At 32.9% G+C, this 21,754-nt stretch overlaps 1 protein-coding gene across 1 annotated transcript in view; it reads left to right on the top strand.

The window, feature by feature from the left end:
- LOC112009204 (probable LRR receptor-like serine/threonine-protein kinase At3g47570) overlaps positions 1–21,184 on the top strand; it is a 32,935-nt gene extending 11,751 nt beyond the window's left edge. The window contains exons 2-5 of the mRNA XM_065776094.1: positions 17,531–18,032; positions 19,442–20,017; positions 20,289–20,730; positions 20,843–21,184. Of these exons, the coding sequence (XP_065632166.1) occupies positions 17,531–18,032; positions 19,442–20,017; positions 20,289–20,730; positions 20,843–20,855 (1,533 nt within the window). The 3' untranslated portion in view covers positions 20,856–21,184. The remainder of the gene's footprint in view (positions 1–17,530; positions 18,033–19,441; positions 20,018–20,288; positions 20,731–20,842) is intronic.
- The last annotated feature ends 570 nt before the right edge of the window (positions 21,185–21,754 follow it).

Below are 21,754 nucleotides of genomic sequence, written 5' to 3'. Positions count from 1 at the left end.
GGATTATCTAAAAATAAGTTAATTTTGTACTAAATCTACTCTACTCCACTCTATTCTCTCTCTCTCCCCTCAATCTAAACGGACCATAAAACTTCAATTATTTACATCTCTTAATTATTTATGTGAACATTACATACATATTACGTGTCGTGTTTGTGTCACATCTAGTGTCACATTCAAGGAACCACATAAAAAGTCACCAGCCACAAGAGAAACTTGAAATATTCTGCACCAAGCCTTTTATTGTTGCATGCCCAAATATACTCAATGATCCTACAAAGATTCGAGTTGCCCAGAGCTCACTCGAACTTCATGAAAGCACAGCTATTTTGTTTTTTTTTTACTACTCGAAAATCTTTATGTGTTAAGCCTCTCACTACCTTCTGTGGATCCCACCGTGGAGAACAATTTCTTAATTTCCCTGGTGAGATGGACTAAAAAAAAAATTAAAGATTCAACGATGACGTCCACAATTTGGAATAGAACAATTTCTTCGATAGTTATTATGCACGTCAAAAGTTGATATTCATGAATTGACTTTTCATCTAAATTAAAGTACTTATTAAAAAAGAGAGAATAAAACAAACATTTTGAAGGCCAAATTACACTTTGCCTTTCAGAAAAGAGATAGAATTAATTAATTACCATTTATCCCTCTAAGTTTCACCAAATTATTGCTATATATACATAGTAATAATTTGGAAATCAACCTAAGCTTTCATCATGCAATCGACACTGCATTTGTGGGTAAAATTGGATGAGTTGTAAGCAAAGTATTCTTTTTCCGAACTAATTTGGACAAAATCCTTTCAAAATCTTTATATATCATTATATTAAATGTAAATTTTGAAAATTTAATCATTGAATTGCATATTCTTATTATATTTTTCATGCTTACAAAATTTTAAAAAGATCAAAAATCAATTACTATGTTATTAAATAAATGTTAAAATTAATTTCAAGATTTTGTAATTTGAAATTGTGTATCAAAAAAATAAATTCATTGATCAAATAATAAAATAACATCCAATTTTAATGAAATTTGATATGTATGTTAAGAACATAAAAAATAAAAAATTCAACAATTAGATTTTACAAATTTACTCTCAAAATATAGATATATGAAAAGTTTGAACAATTTTTCCTTAATCTAGTTTAGAGATAAATTTTGCTTGGTTCGAATTCCTACTAATGACATAAAAGGACTTGAAGGATTGGTTGAGGTTCTACCATTACCAATGGAGATCGATGCGGATTGGGTACTAGAGCAGATCAAATGAAGTCTTGATTCTTTTTTGGCTGTTTATACTTTATAGGGAAAAAATTGAAACTTTGCTAAGTATATACAAGAACAAAAATTTTAGTTTGAACTATTTTGAAAATGTAGACCCAAAAATTATTCTATAAATTTAGTATTCTACATCTCTTTCTCATAAACGTAAAGCTTATATACATGATACACATGTAAGATGCAACTTTATGTAAAAAGAATGTATAACAAATTGCGTAATACTTTAGCAAATACAAGACTCGAGCATGCTATATATTGATTACTTCCTCGAACTAATTACCAATATTATACATTACCGAATTTGCGAGTTTGTAGTCGGGCCTAGTAAGAAATGGGAAAGCCAATTTGGATTGTCTTCTTTTTTTTCTTTGTTCTTTTTTCTTTTGAGAAACGTCTTCTTCTTTTTATATCCCATCAAGATAAGATATATAAAGACTAACACTCCTTCCTTATTTGTTTTTACTTAGAAAAAAGACTAACGCTTCAATTATTTACATCCCCTAATTATCTATGTTAACATTATTATAGAAAGCCAAGCCCCTTTTGATATGGCTTTTATTTTCAAGCCGTGCCAATCTTTATTACTTTATAAATGTCCCCACATTACCAAAAAGTCAGTGATATGATCAATTGAATCTAATTTAAAAATGGTACATATATAAAAGCATAAATTCCTAATTTTGTTTTCACTAAATCCTTTCATTCTGTGGACAGTGTTCATGCATCACGTTTGGCCCAGTCTGTGGAGCTTTGGAGAATTAGTGTGCAAGACGCACGTGACATATAAGGTCTCTCATGTGAAAATGTCGCAGGCTCTTACAAATGGAGAGAGAGAGAGAGAGAGAGAGAGAGAGAGAGAGATTTCATTATTGCAAAAATGGAGAAAGTTTGGTCAAAATTTGTACATGATATATGATTGGTTTTGAGTCCAAAGTTGAATCAAGCAACGCACGAAGTTTTCATGCAAGCTGAAATAAGTTTGATCATATAATTAAGTCAATGGCATCTTTTCAATATTTTCGAGTTCTCATGCAACTAGAAAAGAGTTGCATCACAAAATCCAATAATATTTACTTTTAATTTTAAGGTTAGGATTGTGTCCAGTACGTCAATTGTAGTAGATACATGGGATGCGATCTCGTAACCAAATTTAATTGCATGTCCATATCCTAACTTTTCAGTGTATTAATGCATTGGGCGCACAAGCCATGTCCTTAATTTACTCCGGAGATTAACTCAGGCAATAAGAAAAAAAAAAAAAAAAAAAAAAAAAAAAAAAAAAACAACAACAACAACAACAACACAGCATGGGCTGCCCTATTAAATATTATTAATTACAATTTCTTTTTATCCAATGTGGTCACACTCAATCCCTATAGTCTCCCAAGAATCTTTTTAAATGCAGTTCTAGTTGTGGAAAAGGGAGTGTACTCACCGGTAGTGTATTCCTGGTCCCAAAAATAAAATTATAATTCTAGTAGCTAACGGTAGACTCGGTAACTAAAAATTTGGTTATTCAACTTACACTTCTTACCTTTTATATATTTCCAACAAAAATGTTTAGAAATCGAAACTTTAAATTCATTTTAACCCGTTATAAATTTAGGGTTTGACTTATCTCCAGTACTTTTTAAAAAGGAATCTCATTTTATTTTAATAAAATACTGCCACTTTACCCACTAATTAAATAAAAGGTAGGGATTGAAACTTACTACCACTTGTCATTATGTATTTATTGGGTTATGCTAACGAGTTCCCTTAGGGCATTGGTTAACAATCCAGTTAAAGAAAGTTTTTATGGGAAAAAAAAAAATTAATATTTTGACAATTTTTTTCATTTTTTATAAAAGTGATGTTAAAATTTTCCTAAAATAGATTATTAACCAATGTCCTAAGGGTACTCGTTAGCATTTTTCTTAAAACAAATGACATATCCAGTAAAAAAAGTATTGAAGGTAAGCTAACAATAACTTCAAAAAACAATAACTTTATAACAATAACTTCAAAAAACAGAAAAATACTGTATTTGAGCCAAAAATAATAATAAAACCACTATCTCTTATGGCAACCACCGCTATAAAAGTTTATTGGGACTTTGGTTTATTTGGCCAGAGGTCAAAGCTTGCTTACATGCAAATGCAATGACAAGATCGAGTTGGGAAACCTGCAAGCAGTAATGTTCTAAGGAGACTGCAAGAATCAGGAATGTATGTCATTTTTAACCCAGACTTTTCCTCCTATTGGAGGATTCAATCAATCATCCAAGATATCAATAATATCATTGATGTCAATGTCATCCTAAACCCAGACTCTTTTTCCCATTGGTAAATTCAATCAATCATCCAAGATATCAATTTGCTCTAATTAGTGCACGAAGAGTGCTGCTCAGTATGTTTGAAGCGGGGTCACCACGTTGATATGGTCTTGGGCTAGACCCACTTGGGCCGAATCTTGACACTCAAGGACTTGTTTAAAGGCCCATTAGGCTTGACTTTAAGGGTTTTCCCCTTTTAAAGGGCCCATTCCCATCTCATTTATTCCCAACTGGGTTTTGTTTTAGGATTGAGATGGGTTGGTCCCCATGTTTGTAAAATTTGGGCTTGTATCAATTCAAATCTTAATCATTTTTTATATATAAAAAGTAGACTATTGTACAACAGTTCGTATGGATGTAGACTTTTTCATTTTTAATATGTCAAGCATTTATCTTCAGTGAACCTTGTTTTTGGGTGAAGGGAAAAACTATTAACAACAAAGAGGCAAGGGTACTTGTTTTTTTATACGTCAACCATTCTCATAAAATGTTTTTTTAAATAGTTGATTAATGGTTACCTTAAGGGTACTCGTTAACTAGATGTCACTTATATACACAAAGCAACTCCATGAACCATACTCTTAGAACATGTGAGTCTCATTATATTTTTATATACATATATATATTTTTTATTTTTTGAGGGTGGGATTGGTTGTTTGTTTTGGATTTGAGTAATAAACAATAAACATGAAAGCTATTTCAAATCATTTTGCCCCAGGCCCATATAATGAACATATTAGGAGTTCCAATCTCCCACGTTAAAGAAGTGCATACATGGGGCCAGGTTTGGACAGAGCGAGCCCATTGCAACGCAAGCCAGGATTGTCATGTCCTGTGGGCTCACCCAAAATTGATTGACATGGAGATGAAGACTATAAATTGATGATCCATGCACTGATGCACATGTGACATGCATGAGGACAAGATTTGGTATTTCAGCTTTGATTAGGTTATTATGGTCTATGCATGCTGCACGCCACACAGTACAAGATCTACAAATGCTTGCATGAATTATTATGGAAAATCGAACACATTAAGTGATGCTAGTATATAGGAGCATATGCAAGTTCTACAAAATTTCACTTGAATTTTCTCTTTTGAACCTTGATTTGGCACTAATGGATCGATTTTTGCACTCGATATATCATTCTAATAGTTAGGAGTTATGATTTTTTTTTATTAAAAAAAAAAAAAAATTTCTTCATCTAATGGCCAAAATCATGTTTTTACCCTTAAATTCTAAAATTATCTTTGTACCTTTAAATTTTAATGTTAGGATAAATGACAGTTGAAAATAGGGTACTACATATATAAAGAATTAAGAGCAAATATCGTGTTAATAAAAACAATCATATCATGTCTTTAAGCCTACTTCAATTCTCTGTTCTTCTACAACTTTTTCCTAATTGAACTAAATGAGCTCGGTTAAACCTCGGTCAAATCTAGATCAAATCTCAACAACCATTTGGGTATATGACGACATTAGTGAATTTGTCCCCAGTAATAATTTTTTTTTCTTTTTTTGGGAAACCAGAACCTTCATTCGATCATAGCAGAAACGGCAACAGTTAAATACAAGCGATACATTGATGAGTGGTGACACATTGAGCTCGATGAAAGCCTGTAAAAAAACATCTTGGTCGGTACATTCAATGTGGAAAAAGGCAAAAAAAGCAAAGTGACAAACATAATGGAAAAAAAAAAAGTCTTGGAGAGTTTTACACGCTGTGGAAAATTTATCATGGTCCAAAGTTCATCGGTGGAAAATGATCTGGTCCAAAATATTTGATTTGAAGAAAGAGATATTTGCATGTGAGGCTGTAGCATTTATCAAGAAATACTTAGCTTATGGTTGTCAAAATCTTGATATGAATCCTACGATCCTACGATTTTATGATCTCATCTGCCCAAAACGATCTAAATCTTTCAAGGATCTTAGCGATTGTTCAAGATCATATGATTCTGACGATTCCAAACGATTTTGGTTTCTTGTAATTTTCTTTAACTTAACAAAAGGTTCAGTTTGACCTAAATGAAAAATAATATTCCAATAGATCAAGTTTTGCTATTCTAATGTAGCGAGATAGAGTGTTAGTTGAAAACAAACAAAAAATAACATCCCACAATAGAGTGTTACGTTTTGAGATTTTTGACATCTTAAATGATATTTACAAATGGATGTAATAATGCATGGTAATTACATCAAATGGATGCAAATTTTTTATTTTTTAGGAATGTATAATTTATGTGATTATTTAACATATCAATTTGTTTTTTATTTGTTTTTTCTCAAATAATGTAAGATCTTACGATTCACGATCCGATCCCACGATCCATGATCCCACCTACCTCCCATGATCTTACGTAGGATCCCGATTTTGACTTAGCTATTGCTGCCTATTTCTTGAACCCCGCCTCTCACAAATCACAATTCCTATTGAACTAGAATATCTTTTTTGTCAATGGCATGATCGATTTAAGAGTCTTTTTTGACAAATCACAATTCCAATGGAGACTCGTTTCAGTTCAGTCAAAAGAGAAAAATTAAGAAATGAAAACTAGTTGGACAACAGCATCTGAATTCTACGTCCATAGAAACTTCCAATGACTTATCAAAGTCACAGTATTATTGGACCCGTTTTAGTAGAATTGACAATCAGGTCATTGTGAAATTGGCCGTTTCATATGCGCCAAAATGTTTTACAAATTTTCACTTCAATTTTGTCTTTTGAAACTTGATTTTCACATGTAACAAATTCTTTGTATTTCTTGGTTATTAAATTATATAAAGTTATATAATATTTATACCATGTACACATTCACACACTTCACAAATAACATTATATAAAAATAATAATAATAATAATGCACACAATTAGTATCAAACACACACACTTCCTCTCATATATATATATATATATATATAATTAATATAATATAAATTTATAATAAAAAGGGATATTCAGAACTCACAAACACCCACATTTTACTCTTGGAGTCGAAGATATATAGAAAGTTAGATAGAGAACAAGGATGAGATGAGATTCATGAGAGAAATAGAGAGTGATTTGTGCTGTTAATTAGTTTTGGGATGAGCTGATCTATGTAGCTTGATTTTGGGCATTGATTTGTGGTCATGGCGTGCAAGATTTAAGCCAAGTTGTGCAAAAATAATTTTAAGGGTAATTAAATTAATAAAAAAAATATTTTATATATATAAATATTTAATTTTTTTTTTCGAGTCAGGGGTTCATTTGAACCCCTGAATTACAAGTGCAGCCACCCCTGAGTCATCCATAATATATAACTATCTTTTGATTTAATTCCTTGATCTCTCACGCCCGTTGTACACGCATAGACTTATACCTTTGCGTCTCGAGTCAGCCCATCACAATGCAAGCCAGGATCATCCGGTCCTTTGGGCTCGCACAAATTTGATTGACATGGATATGGAGGTTACAAATTGATGAACCCATGCACTTGTGGACAAGATTTGATATTTAAGCTAAATCTAGTTATTAGGCATGGTGCAGGCATGCATGCGATTCATTGAGATAGTTACTACTTACTTAATCTTATCTGTAGTAATTTAGTTCTGTTGGAAGCCATAAGGAGTAGCCCTTATACCAAATTTAAACACAGTTTGAATGAATTATCACTCAACACTAATATGTTGGATGTTGTTTGTATTAGATTTATAGTGAAATATAAAACAGATAAAGATGACAATAATTCAAAATTGCCGACAGAATTAAATTTGGTTTGTGAGATGGCAAGTAATGACAAGTTTTGCCAATTTTCAATTCATTTTTTGTTGTCTATTAAAACTTTGACCACCAACGAGTAAAAGAAAATTCCACATAAATATCATATATATCTATATTTATATAATATTTGAAAGCTTAAGCATAATATTTATTATTGCAACGCTCCTGTTGAGTCACATTAGTGTAGCATTTCGGTTCACTTTGGTATATTTAGTTCCGATTTGCAGTTCAATTCGGTCCAATTCAGTCCACTTCAGTCTATCTGGTCTATTTTGGTCTACTTTGCCCTAATTTGGTCCTTACTGTCCACTTCGGTCTACCTATGTCTATTCAGTGCACTCTGGTCTAGTTTAGTCTACTTTGGTCAATTCTTTTGGTCCATTTCGATTATAATATCTGTATTCATTTACCTTTTTTTTTTTTTGAGAAAGTGTATTCATTTACCTTGAGAGAATAGATCGCTTTTGTATTCATTTATAACATTTTTTGGACTTCTAATCTTTTAGATAGTGAAGAAATGTTATTTAATTATAGTGCATATATATTATCACATTAATTAAAAAAAAAAATTTGGCACATTGCGTTGATTAGCGACTAGTATTGCATAAAATGAGAGTGAGTCTCATTGTTTTGTTTAATTATTATTGTTATTATTATTATTTTTTAGGTGGAGGTTGGTTGTTTGTTATTTATGGCTTGTTTAGAAGTTTAGAGAGAGAGGAGAGTAGAGAGGAGTAGAGGGAAGGGGAGTAGTGGGGAGGAGAGTAGAGGAGAATGATTCACCTCCACCTTATTTGGATGTTTTTAAAATTAGTAAGGGGGAAGGTAATTAGCCCTTCCCCTTGTGTAATTTTGTTAATATAATAAGGGTAAATTAGGTAATTTACTTGGTCAATAGTTTATGTACTCTACTCCCCCTCTAAATCTCTCCAATTTGGGGGAATTAAAATTGGAGGGTTAGAGGGAGTCCCAACCCCTCCAAACTCCTCCAAACCCCTCCCCATCATTCTTTAAAAAACTTCCAAACAAGGTAATTGCATTACTCTCCCTCCCTCTACTCTACTCCCCCTTTTTTTAAACATCCAAACATGCCATTAATTATGGTGCATGCAGAGCTGCAAATGCTTGCATTAATTATTATGGAAAAGTTTCTCAAAAAAAAAAAAAAATTATGGAAAAGCCAGCCAATAAGTAATGGTAGATAGGAGCATCAACAAGTTTTTCAAATTTTCTACTCCATTTTGTCCATTGAAACTTGATTTGGCTTATTTCATGGTCAGATAATTTAATTTTTGCACTCAATATATTACTTTAATAGTTAGGAATTATGATTTTGTTTGCAATTAAATTTTTGTTCTTATAAAAATCAATAATGTTTTTAACCTTATATTTAAAATTATCCTTTAACCCTTAATTTTTGGTTAAAGGACTCTTGAAAAATAGTGTGTTACATATATAGAAGTTTATAAGATTTTCAAAGTTTGCTACTTGTAAAATCCTGACTTAGCTATATTCAGTCGTCACTTATCTGTAATCCTTTAACAAAATCAATCAAAGTAAAAGCAAATATTATGTTAGTAAAAACGATCATATCGTGGCTCTAAGCCAACTTCTTTTTTTGAGAATGACTTTAAGCCAACTTCAATTCTCTGTTTTTCAATGATATTTTCCTAATTTCCCAAAAAGTGAGTTGCTATTAGGCCAACTATATATAATATTTGTACAAATTGCAGATGATATGCTACCAGTTATAATACATATTTCATACACTATTTCTCCCTCGGTCGTATCTTGAATCAATAACTCACTGATCTAGTTGCCATCGGAGTCGCAAAGAACCTATTTTCCTAATTTGTTACTCTTAACCTTAATATAATTGTCGGCAGATTTAAATGTTTTACAGAACCTATTTTCGTGTCATTTTCCTTTGATTTGTCTTTTCTTGATTTGCTTTCTCACTTAAAAGAGCGGTCTCTACTTTTCTAGAGCATTGGATAATTACTATCGTCCGTTTTAATTGCTCTCTATCTAGTATCTACGGCCTCAAGACTCCCATAGAGTTACCAATCCTTTGTCATGGTCATCAAATTTAGTTTTTGAGAATCGACTATCTTGTATTAAATTAAACATAATTGTTAATTGCTTAAGTCAAAGGACAAAAATGTTGGGTTGAAATTGATTCGGGTTAAATCAATTAATCACCCAAGTTGATTAATTAGTCTAATTTATCCAATGGTCTAGTTAATTACATGATACTATTGTAGACACAACTACATTGCAAAAACTAAGTTTTATATCGTGGAAAGTAAATTTCAAGTACAGGGCAATATAGTGATGTAGGGAAAACACCCCAACCCCCCCCCCCCCCCAAAAAAAAAAAAAAAAAAAAAAACCTCCAATGAGTGGTTTGAAGGTCACCACCAACTTAAAGAATTCATCATGAAAAATCGAAATAATAAGGAATAAACTCGATAACGAAGTACTTTCTTACTGTAGATTTTTTTTTTTTTTTTTTGAGAAGTTAAGTAATGGCAAGTTTTGCAAATTTTTAATTCAATTTTTGTTGCCTATTAAAGCTCTGACCACTAATCGGAAAAAGAAAATTTGATAGAAATATCATCTATATATATATATATATATTAGAATTGAATATTCATATTTATATAATATCTAAAAGTTGAAGCGTTCTCATTAAAAAAAAAAAAATGAAGCGTAGTATTTATTGTTGCTATACTCTTATTGAGCGACATCAGCTTAACATTTCTGTCTAGTTTAGTCTATCAGGTTTGCTTGGATCACTTTTGGTCCATTCGGTGATAACAATTGTATTCATTTACTTTGTGATAAGAGATATCTCTTTTGTATTCATTCAATTTATTATTATTATTATTATTTCTAATCTTTTGAATCAAAGCTTAACCCCTTCCCTTCAAGTTCTTTTCCCTACTTCCAAAGATCCATCAAGCGAGTTGGCACTCATAGATGATTTTCCGGCCAACATTTTTAAATAAGTTTGTCGTTTAAGTTATTTTTTTTCTAATCAATATGTAACATTTTCTCCTTTTACTGCGTTGCCAGAGAGCTGAATGGGTTTGACGATAAATTAGGGAAATATACCATTCTAACATCCAATTGAACTAAACGAGCTCGGTTAAACCTCGGTAAAATCTAGATCAAATCTCAACAACCATTTGGGTATATGACAACATTAGTGAATTTGTCCCGGTAATATTTTTTATTTTTTTGGGAAACCAGAACCTAATTCATTTGATCATAGCAGAAACGGCAACAGTTAAATACAAGCTATACATTGATGAGTGGTGACACATTGAGCTAGATGTAAGCCTGTAAAAAAACATCTTGGTCGGTACATTCAATGTGAAAAAAAGGCAAAAAAAGCAAAGTGACAAACATAGTGGAAAAATAAAAAGTCTTGGAGAATTTTAAACACACTGGAAAATTTATCACGGTCCAAAGTTCATCGAATATGGAAAAGAAAAAGTGGCAAACAGGGTCGAATATGGAAAAGAAAAAGTGGCAAACAGGGCAGAAAATATTTCGCGAGGTGTCTAACTCGGTGGAAAATGATCTGGTCCAAATAATTGATTTGAAGAAAGAGGTATTTGCATGTGAGACTGTCGCATTTATCAAGAAATACTTAGCTATTGCTGTCTATTTCTTGAACCCCACCTCTCACAAATCACAATTCCTATTGAACTAGGATATCTTTTTTGTCAATGGCATGATTGATTTAAGAGTCTTTTTTGACAAATCACAATTCCCATGGAGACTCGTTTCAGTTCAGTCAGAAGAGAAAAATTAAGAAATAAAAATTGTTTGGACAACAGCATCTGAATTCTACGTCCACAGAAACTTCCAATGACTTATCAAAGTCACAGTATTATTGGACACGTTTTAGCAAAATTGTCAAGCAGGTAATTGTGAAAATGGCTGTTTCATATGCGCCAAAATGTCTTACAAATTTTCACTTCAATTTTGTCTTTTGAAACTTGATTTGGTACCATTGTACCAATGGTTCGATTCTTGCACTCAGTATTTCATTCTAATAGTTAGGAATTATGATTTTGTTTGAAATTATACTTTTGTTCATCTAATAGTCAAAATGATGTTTTTATTCATAAATTCTTAAATTATCTTTTCAGCTTTAAATTTTACTGTTAGGTTAAACGAAGGTTGAAAAATTAAATAGGGTAATACATAGTTATAAACTTAGCCTGTATTAAATAGTTTAGACGATGGTTAAATTACTGTAGTTTAAATTGTATTGTTCTTTTTTTCTCAAAAAAATTGTAATGTTCTAAATTTAGTTTCTCCTGGACCATTCATAAGGAAGCTCACCTAGTTAGGAAGCATGCATGGCCATCATTAGTCCTGGAACTTCTAAAATGATAATTTTGTCCCCGTGAACAATTTTGTTCAAAGAATGAGATTTTAATTTCGTAGTTGTGAAATCCAAAATAGTGTCTTCAACGCCCCAACTTGTATTTCTAAATAATTCATTTATGATACAGTGACTAAATTTTACCTCATCCATTAATTCATAGCAATTCTTCTCTTTTTTTTTTTTTGGACTTCGGACAAACAGTACACAGGGGCGGACCTACAGTAGGGCAGGGGTATATATATATATATATGTTGAAATTTTAAATTTTGGTCCTAATAGTCCCCCAATTAAATAAAAAAATAAAAATAAAAGCTGGTATACATATGTAGGGCCCATTTGGATACAGCTGAAAACTGAAAACTGAAACTGAAAATTGAAAAATACTGTAGCAAAATAATTTTTAAATGTGTGAATAGTACCGTGGGACCCATTTTTAATGAAAAAGTTGTTAAAAAGTGAAAATTGTGGGTCCGTAAACAGTAAAAATTGGTGAAAAAGTCACATGTTGCGGCTATTGTTCAATGAACAGTAGCCACAACAGTGTTGCTACAGTAACACTTTGTCTCTAAAAAGCTGGAGACGCGTGAAAAAAAAAAAAAAAAAAAAAAAAGGCTGAAAACATGCAACGCCAACGCCAACGAACACCCCAAATGGTCTCGTAATTTGAAAAATTAAGATTTGTCCTTAAATATATATATTTTTGGATCTCCTCTGAAATAGCGTCAAGTTCCATTTTGATAAATGTGTTGAAATGTTTAAAAAACATTTATTTTATATATAATATTTTGTTGAATATGAAATAAACGTTAGTTTTTATTTTCATAAAAAAAAAAATTATTTTAAACTTTGCCCCCCTCAAGTTCGAATCCTGGTTCCGTCCCTGACAGTACACCAGCCCTTGTCACCTTAACGCAATAGGTTGCTGTAAATAAATCTGTGAACTAACCTCTTTTATAATTTTCAAAAATAAATAAATAAATAAATAAATAAAACATCTTTCTTGATGGAAATTATTCCTCAAGAAATGGGTCGTCACCTACCGCACTTACAGCATCTAGAAATTTTACTTCCAATTCCTTTCTCTGTCAATTCCAATTTGACTTTCAATTCCGCACCTATGCAACTCAATAGTATCCTTTTTCATCTGTATAAATTGTAATGTTGTTTAGCTTCTCCTGGACAATTCACAAGGAAGCTCTCCTAGACCTAGTCCTAGTTAGCAAACATAGCCATCATCAGTGTCGGGATTTGTAACTTCTTCAACTAGTCTAAGCCAATACTGTCTGTCTGGTACGTATGATCCTTCCTTTGCTTTTATAATTCATATATCTTCCATACATATATAAGATACATGATAAATTTTCTTGTATTCCACGGGTTAGCAGCATACCGCACTTAACAACATCTAAATTTTACTTCCAAATCCTTTCTATCAATCTAAATCTGACTTTTCTACTTTATAAATTGTAATGTTCTTTGGCTACTCCTGGACAATTCACAAGGAAATTTTCCTAGTTCTAGTTAGCAAGCACGGTCAGCATCAGTGTTGGGACTTGTAACTTCTACAACTTGTCTATGGCAATATTTTCTGTCTGGTACGTACGATTCCTCCTTTGATTTATAATACACATATCTTCCATAAATACACTATTTCTCCGTCAGTCAGAATTGACTGCACGGAAGCCTACAATCAGATCTTGGCCATAGTACTCTTCCTATACTTGAACTGTTTAATGGCAGTATTAAAAGTTTCACTGGACCTATTCCTTTGATCATCTGGTTAGCTAATTGATCAAAGACATTATTAAATGTTTGAAGGAGACTGCAAGAATGTATGTCATCCTAAACCCAGACTCTTCCTCCTATTGAAGGATTGAATCAATCATCCAAGATATCAATAATGTCATTGATGTCATTGCCATCCTAAACCCGGATTCTTCTTCCCATTGGCAGATTCAATCAGTCATCCAAAGATATAAATAGCGAGCCCATCGCAACCCAAGCCAGGATCTTCAGGTCCTGTGGGCTCGCCCAAATTTGATTGACATGGAGATGAAGGCTATAAATTGATGTCCCATGACATGAGGACAAGATTTGGAATTATATTAATTGACAATATATCATTCTAATAGTTAGGAATTATAATTTTGTTTGAAATTAAACTTTCTGCATCTAACCGTCAAAATGATGTTTTTACCCTTAAATTCTAAAATTATCTTTTTACCTTTAAATTTTAATTTTAAGTTAAATGACAGTTGAAAACTAGGGCACTACATGTATAAAGAAATTCATACGATATTTAAAACTTGCTACTTGTAAAATTCTAGCTTAACTGTATTCTAGAGGCAATATTTACCTTCAACCAAGTACGAGCAAATAATGTGTTAATAAAAACAACCATATCATGTCTTTAAGCTTACTTCAGTTCTCTGTTTTTCTACGATTTTGTCCTAATTTATCAAAAACAAGCTAGAAATGGGCCAACTATATAATGTTTGCAAATATTGCAAGGACAAAATTTAACTACAAACTTGATTATAGTTTAAGGCTACACTCACTCAATATCTTTTTGTTGGATATGAATTTTGACAAATCCGCTATTAGATTACATTTTCTTCTTATATTCTCTATGCTTGCAAAATTTTCTGAAGATTGAAAATCAACAGCTATGTCATCAATTGTTTAAATTGTATGTTTTTGTAGTTTAAAATTATGTATAAAAAATAGAGAAATGATATGTCCACAACATTTTACAACAAATCTTAAGTGGCATGTTGTTACTGGTTGTTATTATTGGGACAAAAAAGTAATCTTAGTGTTAGATTCAAACTTGAACCAATAACAACTAATCACCTATGATTTGTTGTGAAAATATTGTAAAAATGTTATGGGCGTAGCATTTCTCTAAAAAATAAGTTTATACTCCTATTGATACAAAATTTGACATGTATTTTAACTTTTAAGAACATTAAAAATATGCAACCAATGGTTAGATTTTAAAAATATGTAGTCATGTTAATTTTTTTTTAATGAAAATTGTAGCCTTAAGCTATGAGTAAATTTGTAGTCAAACTTTGTCCAACTTGAAAATGATATACTCTCATTTATATAACATCTTTCAAACACTATTTCTCCCTCAGTCAAAATTGACTATCTAAAAGCCTACAATCATAAATTAGCTTGTAAACTTCGGTGGGAACACTTTTCCCATCTTGAAGCATTAACGGGTTCGTCTAGTTGCATTGGAGGCCCAAAGAACTATCAAAATTGATTATCTTAACCTTGAAATGAATGTGGGCAGAATTAAAAGTTTCACATGACCTATTCTTGTGTCATTTTCTTTCTTGAATGTTCATCTTTCTTGATTTGCTTGCCCTCTTAACAAATATTATAGATTAATCCATTATAATAAAATAGAGATTACAACACTCAAGTTATACTCAAAACATTAGTTCACAATAAATTGGGAAAAGGCAATAATGCCTCTAGTAACAAATACAACCTCACCACAAAATTCAATAGCACTTCAACTCTCTGTAGTCATAGCACAAAAAAAAAAAAAAAAAAAAAAAATCCTCCTAGAGAAAACCTGCACAAAATCCAGTAGCATCTCTGTGGTTGTAGCACAAAAAGAATCCTCCTAGAGAAAACCCCAATTTATCTTCCTTGTGTGTGTCTTGAGCAAAAGAATAACTCACATTTTCTTTTTTCTCCTTGTGCCGCACAAAGCACTATTCTTTTTCCTTTCATTCGCCTTCAAATCGGTGTATTTCTCTCTCCATCTATCTTTTATCTATACGCTCACAATGCTTATATGTGTAAAGCTCCTGCAGCCTTACCCTATTCCAATATGAGTATCAATAACAGTAGGCAACAAACTCCTATTCCAACTTGAAATAGAATTCCATGTGGGCTGGACTTCATAGGTGTCATGCACCCCCAACATTTCTAGTGCATTCGATAAAAACTGTCTTCCGATTTAATTGTTCTATATTTTACTGCCTCTATAGTCTAGACTACCATAGAGATAGAGTTACCAATCCTTTGTCTTGGTTATCAAATTAGTGTTAAGAATCGACTATCTATTTAGCCAGAAATCCATAGCTCTTTCTGTCTATTTCTTGAACCTCACGTCCTCACAATTCCTATCGAACTAGGATAGCTTTTTGGTCAATGACATGTTGATTAGGAGTCCCCAAGTTCATGTGGTTTACAATACTACAACTTTTCAAACTAATCTAATTAGATGTGGGCTGGAGACTCAATACAAGCTAACTGCTTCAATCAAAGAAGAAGAAAAAAAATAAGAAAGAACTTTTATCAGACTCATAACTAGCTGGATAGCAGCATCTAAATTCTACATTCAATTCTTTCTGTTAGGTTCTAAAGACTTAGGATTTTATGTATTTAGAACTCTAATGTGTATTGTTGGCAAACCATGATCAAAACATGTTGTTAGTCTTATTTAGACTTGCTCAAAGTGTGGGCGTTTTATGTAAAGTTGGAATCGAGTGGTTGCACAAGTATTAGTGACTTTCGGCCTGGCTCGATCGATCGAAAATTAGACTCGATCAATCGAATCTCAGGCAGGATGTTTTTCTATAGAATTTTCCAACTCAGCCCAAGCCCATTAATGATTAGGGTTTCAGATCTACTTCTCCTACTATATAAAGGAAACCCTAACCACGTTTTTAGAGTAGCTCTGGATGCTCTTGTTGCTCATATTTTTGCGGTTTGTGTGAATCTCTTGTGAGATCCTTAAAGAGCTTTCCTTCACATAAACTTAGGGTTTTAAGGTATAGATTATATCAACATCTTGATGATCAACTCAGTTGCTGCCATTGGAGCTTAAAAAAACACAAGCGGGGGTGTTTGTATCTTGATTGGAGAATCCAAGAAAGAAGGAGTCCATAGATTCGGAGCTTGCACATAGTCGTGTCAGTAAGTTTTACTGGTGGGTAGCATTAGGAAGTCAAGCGGGGAGCTTGTAAGTCCTTTTGTATGAACTTCAATTCTTTCGTATGGTGGATTCAAGTTTACCTTGAGGATAGCTAGGTCAAATCCTTCCCAAATTTTTACCGTGTGGTTTCCTGAGTCATCATATCATTGTGTTATTTATTTTTCCGCTGCTTTATATTTTTGATATGATTGTTTGATTGTGATAACCTAGTTTTGAATAATTTGACTAAGTTAATCACTTGACTAATTAATTAGGTTAATCTATTTGGGTTAAGGGGTCTAAAACCGTACACTTTCCAAAGAAATTTTCAATTAACTTATCAAAGTCACAGTACCAGACACATTTTAACAGAATTGACAATCAAGTCATTGTTAAAATGGCCGTTTCTTATAAACCAAAATTATTCTCTTCTGGGTCATTCTTATCTGCATGATGTTCACTTTTTTGAATTTCCACAGAAAGTTGTGTCCTACTAACATATAATTTTGTTAACTCTAATTGAATTTTTTGTATTCCACAGAAAGGAAACATTGTTATTAGATTCTATCTTTCACTTCAAACTTGCTACCCCAACAAAATGACACAGACTTGTCCCAGCTACGAGTGGTTTTTCTTAATATTCTTTCATGGGATTCTTCTTATGTGTATGAGCTCATGTTTGAAATCAGCAACAATTCAGACTTTTGCAAATGAGACTGATTACCTAGCTTTACTTGACTTCAAGAATCGGATAACTCAAGACCCACTTCAAATCATGAGCTCATGGAATAACTCCATACATTTCTGCAACTAGTTAGGTGTTACATGTAGCCCCTCCAGTAAGCAAGTCATTGTTTTGGACTTGGAAGCTAAGAGATTGGTTGGCTTCATACCACCCTCTTTGGGAAACCTTACTCACCTCACAAGAATCAACCTACGAAACAATAGATTTTATGGAGAAATTCCTCAAGAAGTGGGACATCTACAGCACTTGCAGCATCTCGATTTGAGTGGGAATTCCTTTGGTGGTAAACTTCCACCTAATTTGAGCTACTGTACACAACTTAGAGTGCTTAATGTTACTTACAACAATCTTATTGGGCAGATTCCACACCACCTCAGCTCATTGTCAAAGTTGGTGTATCTATCTCTTGGTGTGAACAGCCTTACAGGAAATATCCCAGCTTGGATTGGAAACTTTTCTTCTTTGTATGGTCTTGGTCTTTCTAGGAACAATTTTCAAGGAAGCATACCTAGTGAACTTGGCTGTCTACCAAGCTTGGGACGTTTTCAGCTTTCTCAGAATTATCTATCTGGTACCATCCCTCCTCTGATCTTTAATATTTCATCCATATTATTTTTCTCTGTCACTCAAAACCAGCTACATGGAAGCCTTCCAACAGATGTCGGTCTTACTCTTCCTAACCTTCAAATATTTTATGGCGGTTTAAACAATTTCATAGGACCTATTCCCGTGTCACTATCAAATGCTTCTCAACTTCAAGTCCTTGAACTTCCTGATAATTTTCTAATCGGGACAGTGCCTAAAAATCTAGGAAGCTTGCAAGGATTGGTTTCACTTTATTTTGATACCAATAGTCTTGGATATGGGAAAGATGGCGACTTGAAATTCCTCAGTTTCTTGGCTAATTGTACTACTTTAGAGATCTTGGGTCTCTCTGTTAATTATTTTGGAGGAATATTGCCTAGCTCCATAGCCAACCTTTCCACCCAGCTACAAAGTCTTGCTTTGAGTGAGAATATGATCCATGGTGACATCCCTATTGGGATCGGGGACCTCGTTAACTTAAACGTTTTGGCATTAGAATATAACCATTTGGGAGGTACTTTTCCTAATGTTATTGGGAAGCTTCTAAAGTTAGAGGGATTATATTTGAGTAATAACAATTTTTTTGGGCCAATCCCTTCCTCCTGGGTAACTTAACTACACTGACAGAACTCTATATGCAGGGGAATAGATTTGAGGGAAGGATACCCCAAAGCCTAGGAAACTGTCGAAATTTGCTTTTATTGAACCTTTCTCATAACAATCTCTCTGGCACTATACCGAAACAGGTTATGAGTCTATCATCCCTCTCAATTTTTTTGGACTTGTCTTATAATTTTTTAATAGGAGCACTACCTTTTGAAGTGGGCAACTTAGTACATCTTGCCAAGTTAGATCTTTCAAACAATAGATTATCAGGAAAAATTCCCACCACCCTTGAGAATTGTATTAGTTTGGAGCACTTGCATTTGGACGGTAATTCATTTGAAGGAGAAATTCCTCAATTCTTGAAGAACTTAAGAGGTTTAGAAGATATAGATCTTTCTCGTAATAAATTGTCTGGGCATATTCCTGAATTTCTTAGCAAGCTTTTGGCACTTAAGCATCTCAATATTTCTTATAATGATTTTGAGGGTGAAGTGCCAAGTGATGGAATTTTTGCAAATGCAAGCGCAATTTCGATATTTGGAAACGATAAGTTATGCGGTGGTGTCCAAGGATTACATTTATCTACATGCTCAAGTAAAAATCCTAATTTTTCTCGGAAGCTTCTTGTACTCGGAATAATAATTCCTGTCACTAGTATAATCATATTTGTACTTCTTTTGTTGTATTTTTTCCCTACATGTTCTATTGTGAAAAATTCAAGGGATGGAGCTTTAACTGCTTCTTCTTTTGAAGTTTGGCAATTACCTATCTCTTATTCTGAACTCTTAGAATCAACAAACGGGTTTTCTGAGAACAACTTGATTGGTTCGGGTAGCTTTGGCTCTGTATACAAAGGAGTTCTTTCTAGAAATGGAGCAGTTGTTGCAGTTAAAGTATTAAACCTTCAACAACAAGGAGCTTTGAAGAGTTTTATTAATGAATGCAATGCTTTGAGAGATATACGTCATCGTAATCTCCTTAAAATTATCTCTGTTTGCTCGAGCGTGGATCATGAAGGGAATGATTTTAAGAGCTTAATTTTTGAGTTTATGTGCAATGGAAGTCTAGAGCAATGGTTGCATCCTAAAAGTGATGAGCAACATCAAAGGAAGAATTTGAGCTTCCTTCAAAGACTGAACATAGCTATCGATGTTGCTTATGCATTAGAATATCTTCATCACCATTCCCAATCGCCAATTGTACATTGTGATCTAAAGCCAAGCAATATACTCCTTGATGAAGATATGGTAGCCCACGTTGGTGATTTTGGATTAGTGAAATATATTTTTGAAGCATCAAAAAATCTCTCCAATACTCAAACCTTATCAAGTGGATTAAAGGGTTCCATTGGGTATATTCCTCCAGGTAATTTTTCAACCAAATGAAAGCTTACCTCATTTCTTGCATAACATTTAATTTAATATTAGACTAAAATAGGGATTCCATTAAAAAATTAATTATGCTGCTGTTTGATACCACTTCCTGACCAGGAAAAAAAATATTTGACACCATTGAACTTGAAATAAATGTCTGTTATGAAGGGCCATATGTGCAAACTGTGCATGATGCATTAGTGGCTATGTTCTAAGCTTATAATACTTCCATTTGTTACTAAAAATGTGTCAATGAATTGTAGAATATGGGATGGGTGGCCAAGTTTCTACACTTGGAGACATCTATAGCTATGGGATACTCTTGTTGGAGATGCTCATTGGGAAAAGACCTACCGATGAAGTGTTTAAAGATGGTCAGAACATTCACACGTTCATTGCAATGGCTTTGCCTGAACATGTCATCAATATAATTGACCCGTTAATGTTCTTTGAAGAGGATGAAGAAGAAGTTGATGATACAAGAAATGAAGAAGACGTAGAAGGAAGAGCAATAATCGAAGAAGAGAATCTGCATGTCAATGTAAGTAGCAGAATGATAGATTGCTTGATGTCAGTGTTCCAAATTGGATTGTCGTGTTCTGCAAGTTCACCAAATGAGCGGATTCCTATAAATGTTGTTGTCAACGAAATGAATGCAATTAGAGACATTGTTCATAAATTAAAGAAGGGGAGGAGAAGAGCTAGGTATGATAATTTGATTATGTTGCAAGAATTGTAATTACAATGGTTGCATTTTCCTTATCAATCACACCCTTGTAGGGTTATGAATTTATTCAATTGATTGTCTGTTTTGCAGAATGACTGGATAAGATGGAATCTCTATGTAATGACCCTTGATTGAGAAATATCTCCGAGGCTAGCTAGTGATGGCCACATACTATAAGGCTTGTGACATTCAACCATTTGTGCCATTGTTTTCCAGATCAAAGGTAATTTAGATCAATGGCTCACTGCTCACTGTTATCTGTCAATTAATGCCATTTTCTGTAACCATATTACTATATTCTTTTTATCATGGATTGTACTATCGCTTCTTTAATCGTAATATCTAATGGGTTTCATACACTATTCCTACCATCAGATATATTGGCTAGGTCTTGTGTCTTACTATTCGTGGGACCTATTTTTTGTCATTTTATTTTTTTTCTGGATTGTTTTTCTTAATTTTCCCTCTTTTTTATTATTTATTTCTTTATTTATTTTGAGAAGAGATTTGCTTTCCCTGGCCTCTTAATATAGCTAATTAATCAGTAATCACTAAAAAAATATCGTTTTTATGGAGCCATCCATAATAACTATATCTTTTGGTTTAATACCTCGATCTCTCACGCCCTTTATAATCGCATCAATACCTTTGAATCTCGAGTCAGCCCATTGCAATGCAAGCCAGGATCATCAGGTCCTGTGGTCGCACAATTGATGACCTGTGCACTCGATATATTGAGATAGTTAATTAATCTTTTCTGTTGTAATTTAGTTATGTTGGAAGCCATAAAGAGTGGCCCTTATACCAAATTTAAACACAAGGTAGTTTGAATGAATTATCATTCATACTAATCTGTTGAATGTTGTATGTATTGGATTTATAATTGAGGATATAAGGTGAAACATAAAACAGATAAAGATGACAATAATTCAAAATTGTCAACAGGACTAAATTACAAAGGATAAGATGAAGTAATTATCTTAATACAGGACAAGATCCACG

This window comes from Quercus suber, unplaced genomic scaffold (assembly GCF_002906115.3).
Source record: "Quercus suber isolate HL8 unplaced genomic scaffold, Cork oak 2.0 scaffold_128, whole genome shotgun sequence".
In the NCBI taxonomy this organism is placed as follows: Eukaryota; Viridiplantae; Streptophyta; class Magnoliopsida; order Fagales; family Fagaceae; genus Quercus; species Quercus suber.
This window is presented reverse-complemented; position numbering and strand designations above follow the sequence as displayed.